We start from the raw sequence: 14,888 nt of genomic DNA, 5'->3' as shown, positions 1-14,888 counted from the left end.
TGGCGAAAGTCAGGCAGAAATTACTTTAGCTAGGGGTTCTGTTTCAGACCTACTTATATTATAATCTTCAAATATAGGGAGAATTTTTGTATATGTAACACTTACATTCCAGCTTCTACTAGATTTGAAAAATATGATTTGGTACAATATACCTAAATCTACTTAATGATAAGCCATGTCATACTTCTCTCCAACCATATGATGAAATTTTGGGATAAAGGTTTTATTCATGTTCCCAAAGAATCAGAGGAAATAACTATATGTTGATATCAAAAACAGAGACAAGTACTCTATAAAATTTAATTATATTCTGTTGGGCTCGGAAAATAGAATGGGTGTGCACACAATCTGTGCTCAAAATTAAAAAAAGAGGGAAAAGACTATCATCTCTTTTGGACACTTAGATCCTAAGGTAGGGAAGTAGACTTGATTACCTATCGTGAAATCACCTCTCTGGGTGAGACCTCCATCATGTCCAGGATTCTGATTTTAATACTTTCAGAACATGAAATATATGTATATCAAATACAGACTATGATAATAGACATTAAATCATCTCTTCTTATAAAGCTCTGTATCAGTCAGGGTTCTTTAGAGAAACAGAACCAATACATACCTGGTAATTGGCACACATGATTGTGTGGGCTGGTAAGTCCCAAATCTGGAGGGTAGGCCAGCGGACTGGAAACTCAGGCAGGATTTCTATGTAACAGTCTTGAGGCACAATTCCTTCTTCCCTGGGAAACCTCAGTTTGCTCTTAAGGCCTTCAACTGATTATGTGAGGCCCACCGTATTGTCAAGTGCACTCTCCTTCACTTAAAGTCAACCCACTGTTGATGTTAATTGCATTTACAAATTACCTTCACAACAACATTTAGAGTAGTGCTCTATTACCTATCATGCTTGGCACCATAGTCTAGCCAAATTGGTACATAAAATTTAACCATCACGAGTTCCATTCTTTAGCTCATCCTCTTAGAGAGATAATAACATGTGAGCCAAAAATAGGAGAGGCACCCCCTGCTGCGAAGGTGTCCTTCCTAGCCTCAGAGGGTCTTCCTTCTGGGGGAAGAGGTGGGAAGAAGCCCTCATCTTCCACAGGATCTTCCTCCTCACTTGGCTTTAATGCCCATTTCTAAATAGTTTCTTCTCGGTGCACTCTCAAGGAGTCACTTCCTTGTGGCTCTTCTCCCGTGCCATCCCACCATTACACAAACATGCTGTCTAGAGTTCTTCCTTCTGTTGTTGAGCAGCAAGGCAGTTCGCCTTAAGCAGAAAATCATAGAGATGATAAATGACCGGTGAAAAGCTCCAAAGGCCAAGGACGCTGAAGCAAAGCTGTCTGGGCTCAGATTCCAATCCCACCACTTAACCTATGTGACTGGCCAAGTTACCTGCAATGCCCTGAACCTCAGTTTCTTCATCTGTAACATGGGATAGTAATTATAATCCCCCCACCCCCCGACCCCCGCCAAAGGATTGGTGGGAGAAGCTTTGAACATTATGAGCACTTAGTAACTATTTAGACTATTTAAGTTAACTAGGGACTATCTACAGTCTGGGAGAAAATGTTTTTTGATGATGGACTTCCTGTACTACTTAAACCATGTAACACTGGGTGAAGATCTGCTCTGGGCTTTTCTGCCCATGATGGCTGCTCTCTGTGATACTGGGAAGTTTTCATCTCCCTCTCCACACACTCAGGAGGGCTAAGAAGTCAGAATTTGATATGACTGAGAATCCCAAACCACTTCACCCCTAAGATATTTCATCACACAAACAACAGGGGCAAGAGAAGTAATATTTGCTGATGCCTTCTATGTGCTAGTCTACATACATTGCCTCACTCAAGACTCATAACGTCTTATAAATTAGATAGTATAACCCCCAATTTAGACAGCAAGAAACTGAGGCTTAACAAGATTGAAATAATCTGCCCACAGTTATAGAGCAGAGCCAAGGTTGCCCAGCTTCAGTGCCCAGACTCCTGCCAGTTACACCGTGATACTCCTCCTGAGAGGGTCAGACTTGACCTATTTCTTGCAAGCTATTGGCTTCTGTGCTAGAATCTAAAATTGTTTTTTGCATATTTGAGAAATGCTCCTTTTTTTTAACCCCACCAAATTGATTTTTCAATTTAGAATGCTGCTCAAGGCATTCAATGAAGGGTATGAAGTGGGCAGGAGGCCTTGAATTGCACATGCTTAAATTATAAAGCTTAAAAACTAGTGGGAAAATAGATGTTTGAAGTTTTTGATTTTTCATTTGTTTCTAAACCAAACCACTGTTTACAAAGAATGTCAGTGAAAGATGCAGAGTAACTAGCTGCTTTTATTTTTAGACTCAAGTAAATATTTGGTAACCATACACTCTGCAAAGTAAGCTGAAGTTCAAAAATTAGTTCACGAAGCCCCGTAGAACGATTAAAATGAGTAAACTGTGAAGATACAATTCATCGCAATAAAGGATTTCATGGTCAATTAATTCTGAATTATGGCTTCAAACCTCTCCTTTAACAGACTTATCCCTCCATCCACCCATCAGCTAAACCAACCATCCCTCCAGTCATCTAACACATGTTTAGTGAATGGAGACCCCTTTACGTGAGAGGTACTGATCTGGGTTCCGGGATAAAGCAGTGCTTCAAGTGCACGAAGAGGGTTGAGATCACAATAATTTAATAAACAGCTGAATGAAGCAAGCTAATGTCAGGCTCCGATAGGTGTTGTGAATGAAATCTAATATGAGGATAAGGGTTATGGTGGAGAAGCTACTTGAGTAGAGTGGTCAAGGGAGGATTCCAAACAGTTAGCATTTGAATTAAGACCTGAATGAGATAGAGCCAAATCTTCACAAAGCAGAAGAAATAACTCCCAGGCACAGAAAAGTTTTAACAATTCAAATGCCCTGTCTTCAGGCTGCTATAAAAAAGTACCATAGGGCGCCTGGGTGGCTCAGTTGGTTAAGCCACTGCCTTCGGCTCAGGTCATGATCCTGGAGTCCTGGGATCGAGTCCCGCATCGGGCTCCCTGCTCGGCAGGGAGTCTGCTTCTCCCTCTGACCCTCCTCCCTCTCATGCTCTCTGTCTCTCATTCTCTCTCTCTCAAATAAATAAATAAAATCTTTAAAAAAAAAAAAAGTACCATAGACTAGGTGCCTTATAAACAACAGAAATTTATTTCTCCCAGTTCTGGAAGCTAGAAGTCCGATATTAGAGCATCAGCATGGTCAAGTTGTGGGGAGGGCCCTCTTCCTGTTTGTGGACTGCTCACCTCCTATGTTCCTCACATGGCAGAGAACAGAGAGCATCAGGTTCTCTCCTCTTATGACACTAATCCCGTGATCTCATCTAATCCAAAGACCCCACCTCTTAATACCATCATGTTGGCGGGGGGGGGGGGGGGGGGGGGGAGGAGCGGAAGGACGACAACATATGAATTTTGAGGAAGACACAAACATTCAGTCTGTAGCAAATACCAGTATCAGAAAAAAGGCAGTATATCTGGATCAAGAGTGGTGGTATAAGATGAGGTTGGAAAGGTGGGTAGGGCCATGTTAGTTTTGTACAATTGGAAGGAGCCTGAATTATAATCCAAGTATAATGGAAATATATTGGCAGGTTCTAAGCAGGGGGAGACAGGATTTGAATTAGCTTTAAAAACAATAATCCAGGGCGCCTGGGTGGCTCAGTTGGTTAAGCGACTGCCTTCGGCTCAGGTCATGGTCCTGGAGTCCCTGGATCGAGTCCCGCATCGGGCTCCCTGCTCGGCAGGGAGTCTGCTTCTCCCTCTGACCCTCCCCCCTCTCATGTGCTCTCTCTCATTCTCTCTCTCTCAAATAAATAAATAAAATCTTTAAAAAAAAAAAAAACAATAATCCAGATGCTTGGCTGAGAATTACTTATAGAGGGGTAAGAGTAGAGGCAGGGGACTGGTTCAAGTGAGATTGAAGAGGTTGAGGTGAAAGAAGATTCTAAAGACTCACACCTGGTCTCCTTAATGGTAAGGAAACTTCACCGGTGAGAGGCAGCTGGATGTATTTTAATAATGTCTCTATTTACATGCAACATATCTGCTATAAAATTGTTTTATTATTATTTTGTCAGAGGTAGAGATAATGGTGTAGATTAGCAGTTATATATATAAGTCCACCAAATATTAAAAGGCATTTTACTGTTGCTGCCCAGAACCATCATGCAGCGCTGTTGGTCCTCCTTAAAGGAGAGCAACAGTATCTAGGAAATTAATTCTTCCCTTGGGCCTAAATGCAAAATTGCAGAAACCATTTGCTAAATAGGACCAGCCATTCTCAAGAAGGCAGAGTCCTTCTTCAGGCATTTTTTTATTAGAGGCTATTTATCAACTTCTACCTATCATTACAGATAATTGAAGGGAAACCTGCGACTGGCAATTTATTGGCATTTTTCTTGGACTCAGAAGCTAGTTTGAAAGTGCTGTCAGCAGCGGCCCTGGCTGCAAACTTCCTCGCTCAGAGGCCATGGTGAAGTGCTGGAAGGTGGTCTGGCCTGAGCTACCCCATCTTTCTGCCCATAAATCAGCATCATAAAACATCCTGGAAGTGTTGTGATGGCGCTGAATGCATAAGAAAGTGTTCACAAGCCGAATCTATTGTCGTCATTCTCGGTGGCAGAGGGGAGTGACAAGACGCTCACACGTCGCTGAGTAGTAGCGCGGCATAATAAAGCCGTGTATCACATGTGTATCACAGATTTCTCGGGGTTTCGCGAAGGTTTTTCCAAGTCCCGCCTTCCCCCCCTTTGCAGTCATCCCGGCCCCAGCTGCGCATCGGCCTTTGACTCCATCTGTCCTTCCGCTGGGGACGAATCTCTCTCGCCAAATGGAGAACACAAGTTTGGTTCCCCAAAGTGATTCTAACCCCCACCCTCTGCTCAGCCTGAGCCAAACGTCAGGCCTGCCGAAGGAACCGTCCAGGGGATGGAGGGAGGAGGGCGTGGAGGGGCTGCTGCTTCCGCCTCCCCCACCCATCGCCACTTGGCCCGCAAAGCCGGGGCAGACGGCCGGCCTGCGCGACCCCCGCCCGCCTCGCGGCCCAAATCTGCGCGTCCTTCCTCCCGCGCTCCTCTCTCTTGGGTCCCCGACCCAGGCGACAGCGCGCCCTGCTGCAGAGCGGCGACTCGCAGGTTGGAGTTGGCCCTCGTGTGCGCCGCGTCACTGGCGGGGAGGAGAGGGGAAGGGGGGCGGCGGGGGCTGGGTCGGAGCTGGAGCCGGGCGGTCCTCCGCGCACCGAGACGCGGCGGGGAGAGGCCGCCCCCGGAGCCGCCGGCACGGCCGCAGCCGGAGCCTCCTCTCCCTCCCTCCCTCCTCCGCTCCGGCCCCGCGCCCACACTCAGCCTCCCCGCCCTTACTCCACCCCCTTCCCCGGGCCGCCCCCTAGCCTCTCCTTGTGTGTGCGCGCTTTAAATAATTTCATCCTTTTTGGCAAAAGAAATAATGCACCTGACTTTACCAGGGGAAAACAACAAGCCGAGCAGAACAAGGAACAGATGTAAAAGGAATAAAAGGAGAGAGAAAAAGAGATGAGACTCATTGGAAGCAACCCAGGGGCTGAAGAGGTGGCTGCAGCGGCAGAGGCAGCTAGAGGTTCCCTGTCTGCGTGAGCGGCAGGCGGAGGACGCTTTCACCAGTTGCAGATTGAACCTCGCGAACTCCTGGGTCTCTTGGTTTGCCAAAGTCTTTTCTTCTTTGGCCCCGACGCTGAAGAGGCTCCTGGATTTTTCTGCCACCCCAACACAAGCTGGCAGTTACCCGGGAGCCTTCCCGATTTACTGGCGGAGAAACGAGCCCTGCTGGACGGAGGATGGGCGAAGGACACCAGCAGCGGGGGGCTCCCGCCGGGAAGCGCCTTCTGTTCCCCGGGAGGAGAGGGTCACCCCGCGGGCTGCCGGGCGGCGGCGGCGCCCCCGGGGCTCAGCGCTTCCTGCTCGGGCTCTTCATGCACGCGTGGCTGTGCGTGGCCTCGGGTTCACACGCCCAGGTGTTCAACCTCAGCCTTTCCGTGGACGAGGGACTTCCTCCGGACACTCTAGTCGGCGACATCCGCGCGGGGCTGCCGGCTGCACAGCAGCAGGAGGGGGGCGGCTTCTTTCTATCCGAGGATTCGGATGACTCACCGCTGCTGGACGACTTCCACGTGCATCCGGACACCGGCATCATCCGCACGGCTCGGTGCCTGGACCGCGAGCGGCGGGACCACTACAGCTTTGTGGCCGCCACGCTGCTGGGCGCCGTGGTGCAGGTGGAGATCCGCGTCAACGACGTGAACGATCACTCGCCCAGCTTTCCCCGCGACTCCCTGCAACTCGACGTCTCCGAGCTCAGCCCTCCGGGTACCGCCTTCCGCCTGCCAGGTGCCCGCGACCCGGACGCGGGCCTGTTCAGCACGCAGGGCTACACCCTGCTGCAACCGTCCGACCTTCCCGAGGACCCCGCAGGACCGTTCTTCCAGTTGCGCCACGGAACCCCGGGGTCACCACCGTCCTCGTCGCCCCTGGAGCCCCTGGACCTGGTGCTGCTGCGGCGCTTGGACCGAGAGGCGGCGGCGACACACGAGTTGCATATCGAGGCCTGGGACGGCGGCCGCCCGCGGCGCACGGGCCACCTGCTTGTGGAGCTGCGGGTGCTGGATGAGAACGACAACCCGCCAGTCTTCGAGCAGGGCGAGTACCGCGCCGCGGTGCGGGAGGACGCTCGGCCGGGCGCCGAGGTCTGTCGCGTGCGCGCCACCGACCGCGACCTGGGGCCCAACGGCCACGTGCGCTACAGCATCCGCGCCCGGCCGGCGCTCGGGCCACTGGGCGATGCGGCCTACTTCACCGTGGAGGAGCTGAGCGGCGTGGTGCGGCTGCAGAGGCCTCTGGACCGCGAGGCACAGGCCTGGCACCAGCTGGTGGTCGAGGCCCGCGACGGAGGGGCCGAGCCCGAGGCTGCCACCGTACGCGTGTCCATCGCCGTGCTCGACGTCAATGACAACCCGCCCGCCATTCACCTGCTCTTCCTCACCGAGGGAGGGGCCGCGCGCGTTTCCGAGGGCGCAGCGCGGGGCGATTACGTGGCTCGCGTCTCCGTGTCCGACGCGGACGGTGGTACGGGGCAGGAAGAGGAGGCCGTCGGGGAGCCTGGTGTTGGCCTGGGGCGCGGGAGCCTCTCGCTGTCCTTGGAGGGCGGGGATGGAGCCTTCGCACTGCGCTCTGGCGGCTCCCCCGGGGTATTTTTCCTTTGCGTCGAGGGGCCCCTGGACAGGGAGAGCCGTGACCTGTATGATTTGCGACTGGCGGCCACGGATGCGGGCTCCCCGCCGCTGAGCACAGAGGAAACGCTGCTGCTCCGGGTTGCAGACCTCAACGACCAGCCACCTCTCTTCAGCAGGGAGCATTACCTGGCCTCGGTGTCAGAGGCCGCGGCCCCGGGCACCGCGGTCGTGTGGGTCAGCGCCTCCGATGCGGATGAGGCTGGCACAGACCACGCCCGGCTGCGCTACGCCCTGGTCCACCTTCCGGGTCGCTGCAACCCAGAAGGTGTGTGGCCCACGGCGGAGTGCGGACCGTCCTTCGCTATTGATCCTGAAAGCGGCGTGATCAGCACCGTCCGGAGCCTGGACCGGGAGGTCCAGGAGGCAGTAGAGTTGAGAGTGGTAGCCCAAGACCTCGGAGAACCCCCACTCTCTGCCACCTGCCTGGTGAGCATCACCGTGGACGATGTGAATGACAACGAGCCCACCTTCCAGAGGCAGGTGTACAACGCCACCCTGGCGGAGCATGCCCCGGTTGGACACTGCTTTTTGCAGGTGAGTGCATCATGCTTCTGGATCAACCTCTGGATTCCAGAAAGGCCTGGGAGGGGAGGGCAAGAGTAAGCCTATCCAGGGAGGGAACATTGTGAGGTAGGTGGTTGTACCCTGGCTCCAAAAGCAAGGGGGCATGAGCTTCAGTTCCTCCTCTACAGTGAGATGAATGGGCGCCCTCTGGGCACCGAACTTTTCTGTCAGGAGCTTGCACTGAGTGATCTCTGAGGTCCTTTCTACATGTGATATTTGGATGCTGATTTTGCTGAAGGAATCCAGGTTTCCTTCATGCTGGATATGTGCACCCACATCGATTTGGGAGGAACCACTCACTCTCAAATAGTATGCAAATGGCAGCATCTCATATTTTGGGGCATCATTGTGTGGCGTCTTAGAGAAATAAGGTGGTCCTCAAAAATTATTTTTTTTTTTGCAAATAATATACTTTAAACATCGAAACTGTTTGAGTAACCATTTGCAGACATTTTTTAAAATACATTTGTACCTTCCTTAGAGGCTTACAAAGGCTAGTTGAGAACATTAAGTCATTTTTTTTCTTTTTTTTTTTTCTAGTCAGTTGTGGGTTGAGTTTCTCCAGTGAGCCTTCAGGACTCTGAGAAGTAGTGGGGCTCAGTTATAAAATGGAAATCTTTACCTTGCTTTTTGGAAATTCTGCCTTTAGAATTCTGATCTCTCCTTCACTCTCAGAATGTTGTGATTTGGTCCCTTCTAGCACCAGTCCTTATTGCTTCCAACTTCCTATTTCTTTTCTTTTCTTTTCTTTTCTTCTTTCTTTCTTTTTCTTTTTTTTTTTTTTTTGAAGTGTAGTTGACACACAATGTTACATTAGTTTCAGGAGTAGAGGTGATTTGACAACTCCATACATTCCACTATGCTCACAAGCATAGCTACCATCTGTCACCATAGAACACTGTTGCAAAACCATGACTGTATTTCCCTGTGTGATACCTTTTATCCCTGAGACTTGTACATTCAGTAACTGGAAGCCCGTACTCCCACTCCCCTTCACCCATTTTGCCCATCTCTCCACCCATCTCCCCTCTGGGTGGGAATTTAAATTGGTGCAGCCAATGTGGAAAACTGTATAGAGAGGTTCCTCAAAAAACTAAAAATAGAATGTCATATGATCCAGTAATTTCACTACTGGGTAAAGAAAAAAAAGCACTACATAGAAAAGATATATGTACCCCTATGTTTATTGCAGCATTATTTAGAATAGACAAGATATGGAAGCAACCTAAGGATCCAAAAATACATGAATGGATAAACAGAATGTAGTACATACACACACACACACACACACACACACACACACACACACACACACAGAGGAATATTATTCAGCCATAAAAAAGGAGATCTTGACTTTTGTGACAACATGGTTGAACCTAGAGGTTATTATGCTAAGTGAAAAAAGTCAGACAGAGAAAGACATACCATATGATTTCATTTATATGTGGAATCTAAAAAACAAAACAAATGAACAAACAAAGCAGAAACAGATCAATTTCCAGTTTCTTATCCGATGTGAGATAAACAGATTTCTAAGAATGACTTATTTACTCCAAGATAACTTGAATAAATACAAAGAGCCTGAGAGACTAGTGAGTGAACCTCTAACACTTTATTTAGCTTTCAGGCTGGGTTATTTAGGACCTCTACTGTTTATTTCCTGTTTCTCAGGGGTAGGGCCTTAACTTCTATAGGTTATGTCTCAAATAATACCCTTTAGATAACCAAGATGCTACTATATTATAAAAATGAGTTTCCTGACTGCTTCTATCTTCTTAATCTTTTGGATCTGTGAGCAATAATAATCTCCATCTCTTTCTCTAGCATGACTGGCAGTTCTTTGAGTTGCTAGGTTATTCAAAGAAGGCTTGAGAATCAATGAATACTTGCTGTTGAAACAGACAAATCTACAAAAGTCAGTGAGTAGTACAATGGAAGTTTATCTCTCTCCCAAGCAAAGTTTGATATGATGCAAATTGGATGGTCTTTCTCAATCCAAGGTAGGACCAGATCTGGGAGTGACTTAGATCACGTCCACCAATGTCCCATCGGCCAGAGCTCAGCTATGTGGCCTCAGGTGCACCCCCAAGGAGGCTTAAAAATGTAAAGCACCACATGGATGCCAGTGTGCACTGATAATTTCTGCCATGGATTTCTAAAAATGAAGTCATAATAAGTGAGAAGTTGGACTTGATGATTTTTAAGATTTCTTCCCTCTGAAAAAAAAAAAAAAGATTTCTTCCCTCTGGAAGACCTTGATGATCTTGGTATGAAATAGTACAACTTGGCTCCATTTGAAGGAAAATAGGCAGGGTGGATTAATTGTGATTCCTTTGATTAGAACCTGTCTTTAGAATTGTTTCTAAAATGAGATGATTCTGCTGTCAGGTGTGTTTATCCTGTTATTATGACTCAGTATGCAGCAGATCCATTAGGTGAGCCAAAATTGGCTCCAGGGTAGGACTGCATCTCCAGTTGCAAAAAACCTTTCCGGTTTGCCAAATATCGCCGTAAATCGTATTAAATCGTGCTAATTAGAATTTCTGTAAATTCCAGTGAGCTAGCCCCTCACGACTGCAGAAACCCTCTTCTTATTCACTGGCTTCCCTGGTGGCCTTTCCCCAGCAGCTGTGTGAACTCTCTATGTTCTGTAAGCCCACTAGCTGGCCCTGTCCCCTAACTGCCAGGTAAGCCTCACCAGGTGTCTCCCATCTGTTTTGTATCTCTTTACTCTCAATCCTTCTTTATACCACTTTGTAAAAAGGAACCTTCCCATCTAGCCTTTGGGTCTCATGGCCTCTCCTTTCTTCCAGGGCTTTCTTTAATTACATTGTATTGATCCTTACAACCCTACCTTCTTTCTATTGCTCTCCACCAGTTTTCTCCATTTGGACTGCGTATCTGCTCAGTTTCTCCTTTGTCTGAATCAAACAAAAACAAAATGAGAAGCAACAGGGGGAAAAAAAAAGTTCTTTCCTATATTCCCTGTAAAGGAATACCATGTTATCTAATGTAACAAATCCTTGAATCTTCAAGGTGTCTTGGCTGTCACCCCACATTATTGATCCTGGGAGTTCTTCCACGCTTGGTACTGCTTCTCTTGCCACCACAGTGCTGGCCATCCTCCTGTCCCCCGGTGCTGCCCAAACCCCGTTATATTCTCATACCCAGATCAGAACTTTACCAAGACTTTAAATGTGGGGCAGAATGAAGGGGTTTAATACCGAGTAGGAGAACGAGTAGCAGCCTGAGATGGGTGACCTCTAGTCCTAAAGGGTTTTCACAACCTTGCAGGCACTCACCTGGATTCTTAATTCCTTGCTCCCCACTGTCCCCCATGTGGAGAACCCCTTCTTCACAACCCACCCCTCAGGAGCTCCTTTCAGTATCTCTTTATGGGTCAAGGCAGAGAGGGATTTCTACTCTGCAGACACTCAAGGGTTGCCTCCCCAAATTCAGGATCAGGCCTAAAAGATTCTCTTTCTCCTCAGATTACTGTCAAAAAGACTAACTTCAGGGCGCCTGGGTGGCTCAGTTGGTTAAGCAACTGCCTTTGGCTCAGGTCGTGATCCTGGAGTCCCGGGATCGAGTCCCACATCGGGCTGCCTGCTCAGCAGGGAGTCTGCTTCTCCCTCTGACCCTCCCGACCCTCCCCCCTCTCATGCTCTCTCTCACTCACTCTCTCTCCAATAAATAAATAAAATCTTTAAAAAAATAAAAAAGACTAACTTCAACCAAGTACAGTGATGTGAACTGTGCTTACAGGCTCTATCGCCCACATTTATACCTGAATCACAGCAATGCTGTAACAAGAGTATTGTCTCAGACTTCCTCAGATATCATTACGGTGTTCATTCACTAATTCATTTATTTCATCAAACAGCAACATTGATTGAATAAACACACCATTCCATGAGCAAATATTTATGGAGTACCTCTTACATGCCAGGAACTGGTCTTCGCGCTGAGGATGCAGCAGTGAGCAGAGCGGGCAAAGTCCCTGTGCTTCCAGAGGCCCCGGGGCTGGTGATGCTGGTGGTGCCGGTGGTAGGCTCTCTCCTTCCCTCCACTGTCACAGTCCTCGAGAAGGACGGACACTCGTCCCGCCTCCACTAGCTGATCACTCTGCAGCCCCCTGTTCTGCCGTTCCCTTATTATACTAAATCCTGTCTCTCAAAAGGCAACTCTGTTGCTCTGTTTTTAAATTTAAATCCAATCAGCTTTTCCTAATCCTACAGCATTTTGGACTGTCTCCCGCTCCCTCTTTCTTGCAGGCTGCCTCTCTCTTGTCTTACTGCCTTCTCTTTCTGCCTCTCTCTTGCCGGGTCCTCCTTTTCCTCTTGTGTCACCCCACTCAGTGTGGTGGAGGCGGAGGTGCGGGTGTTGGTCTTCCTCTCATTTCTCTCTTTTCTATACTTTCCTCTCTATATTCTCAGAACTGTTTGTTTTTGTTTTTGTTTGTTTGTTTTTATTTTTATTTTCTTAACACATCTACGGGGTCAGCCTCTCTTATAAACTCACATTAACGTTTCTCTACCTTGTATGCATCTCTACCTGGGTATATTTTGGGCACCTTGAATCTAACATTTCCCAAACCAAAGTCATTTCCCTTCTAGCACTAGCTTCTTTCTTTCTTAACTTTTATTCATTAGCTCCTTTCTGAAACTTTCCCATTTTCGTTAATGTGTCCTTTCCATAGACGTGTTTATGCATTTGGTGTGTGACTATGTGTGTGAATTTGCTGTTTGTTGGAATGGTTGTGTTTGGCATTGTTGAAAAGTGAAGTACCAGGATAAAGAGCAGGTCATGTCTCAGACCAATCAGTTGGGTAAAAGCAGCTCTTGAGAGGGCACCTGGCTGTGCTTGTTTGTTCGCTCTTGTGGTCCGACTTTGAGGAACCCGTCTAGGAGGGTACCCCAGCAGTGGACACTAAAGATAGTATCTACCTCTGGGAAGACCCTGAGGGATGGGAGGACCTGATTCCTGCTGGACTCCATGGACCAGAAAGGACTAAACTGTATCTTGTTTCTGATTCATTATATCTTTTAGGGTTATTTCTTTTTTTAGTATCTCCTAGCTGTTAGTGAAGTCTTGCTCAATGTGTTGGCTTTGTCTCAACTATACTATGGAGGTAAAAATGGAGAACCCCAAACTCACTCTGGGGGTGGTATGATTTAAGTGAAGGGCCATTAATTGGCTTTAGTCAAAGTGTCCAGGGTGAGCAGCCACTCCCTTGAAGGCTGAGTGGTAATGAAAGCAGAAATCTGCAAGGGAAGCTGAGGTAAAGTGGTTCCTATCTTGCCGTGAGGCCTTCTCTCTCCAGCGCCTCTCCTAGTGTCTTTGGAAGTAATAGACTTTATCAAGGAAGAAGATGTTTCCTGAATTCTTAGTGTCATCTCTGATTCCTCTGCACATTTGACCACAGAAGTTGACCCATCTTATGGGCTTCGGTATTTCTTACATCCATCCCTTCATTTATACCCATTGCCCTCACCCTAGTTGTGTCCGTCATCACTTCTTGTCTTATATTGCCCATTCTTCAAACTGGAGACTGTAGCCAAATCTTAAATGCCCCCTCCTCCCACTAAATGTTTTCACATCCATCCTGCTCTTTTTTTCTTTTTTTCTTTTTCAAAGATTTATTTATTTATTTTAGAGATACAGAGAGCACGTGTGCGTGCGAGGGGACTTCCCGCTGAGTGAGGATCCCAATGTGGGGCTTGATCTCAAGACCCTGAGATCACCACCTGAGCTGAAATCAAGAGTCAGACACTTAACCGACAGAGCCACCCAGGCGCCCGTGTCCCATTCTTTTCTTAACGTTCCTTGTAGAGCTACAGTTGTTTACTTGTATTAGTAAAAGAGTGGATTGTAAGTACCTTGTGGGGCTGCAGTTTAATGGTATTTGAGTCCCCTGTAATTCCTGATGTCCGCCATCTAATGCGTTAGGATAGACCAATAAGTTTGTTGGATTGTATTGAAGAGCTACATAGTGAAAACAAAACCTAAGTAAGAGTTACAACTAGTCAGAGTTTTTACTTTTTAATTTTTCACATTTCATCTGAGTGTGTATTAATTTTATTTTAATGTGTAATTCCCCTGTGTAGTTTATCATTGATCCTTTGGAATTTTGTGGTCTGAATCGCACTGCTTATCCCTCACCTTACTATTAGCATGCCCTTATTGTTGACCTTACGTGCATGCCTCCATACTTACGTAGTGTATACCAGCTTTGATGGTCATGTAATTGTATTACCCTTATATGATTGTCCTCTTCTAGCTCTTTTATTTATTTATTTTTTTCTTTTCTGGCTCTTTTAAATGGACCTGTCCTGTATGTACACACACATTGAAAGCATGTGAGATTTCCACAGCAGTCATTTGCCCCTGCCTCCAGGATATGGCTAGATTACCTGCCAGCTGTCATCTTCCCTGATTATCCGACTCCTGCTGGCCTTAGACCTTAGTTCCCAGCATGTGCTGTATATGCCTCTGGCTTTGCTTTAATGACCTGTTTTAAGCACTTGAGATCAACTGTAGAATTCTCTCTTGGACTTCGATTTGATATTTCTCGTCTTCCTTTCCCCACACAACTGCTACCCAAGACCCATCAGCTGGCTTTACTTCCTTTTCCCTTTTCCTGCTTGGGAAAAGTGATCAGATAATATGTTTGGATGTGTTACAGGAAGGGTATCGCCTAGAATCTGTGGGATGTATTTTTAGTTACAGTCAATATATAACTTGCTAGGAATTTGTCTAGTTCTTGGTTCTATAATTAAAGATAACTGACACTACATGGTAGAGTGTTCATAGCCTGGAAGATCAAAATTAGGTTGCATGCAGTGATGAAAAACATAGGCAGACTGTGAGTCTAGAGTGCCTGGGTTTGAATCTCAGTTCCGCTACTTACTAGCAGTGTGATTTTGGGCACTGTACCTCAGATTCCTCCCCTGGAAAATATGGATAAGAGTAGTGTCAGCTTGGTAGAGTTTTTGTGTGGATTATGAATTAATACATGTTAGCTTAGAATGGT

At 47.4% G+C, this 14,888-nt stretch overlaps 1 protein-coding gene across 1 annotated transcript in view; it reads left to right on the top strand.

The window, feature by feature from the left end:
• Positions 1 to 3,413: 3,413 nt before the first annotated feature.
• LOC123848833 (protocadherin-23) overlaps positions 3,414 to 14,888 on the top strand; it is a 230,840-nt gene continuing 219,365 nt past the window's right edge. The window contains exon 1 of the mRNA XM_045881726.2: positions 3,414 to 7,825. Within this exon, the coding sequence (XP_045737682.2) occupies positions 5,840 to 7,825 (1,986 nt within the window). The 5' untranslated portion in view covers positions 3,414 to 5,839. The remainder of the gene's footprint in view (positions 7,826 to 14,888) is intronic.

This window comes from Mirounga angustirostris, unplaced genomic scaffold, assembly GCF_029215605.1.
Source record: "Mirounga angustirostris isolate CCGP_5_RB_7025 unplaced genomic scaffold, mMirAng1.0.hap1 SCAF_2, whole genome shotgun sequence".
In the NCBI taxonomy this organism is placed as follows: domain Eukaryota; kingdom Metazoa; phylum Chordata; class Mammalia; order Carnivora; family Phocidae; genus Mirounga; species Mirounga angustirostris.
The sequence above is the reverse complement of the archived record's forward strand: the minus strand, read 5'-3'. Positions and strand labels throughout refer to the sequence as shown.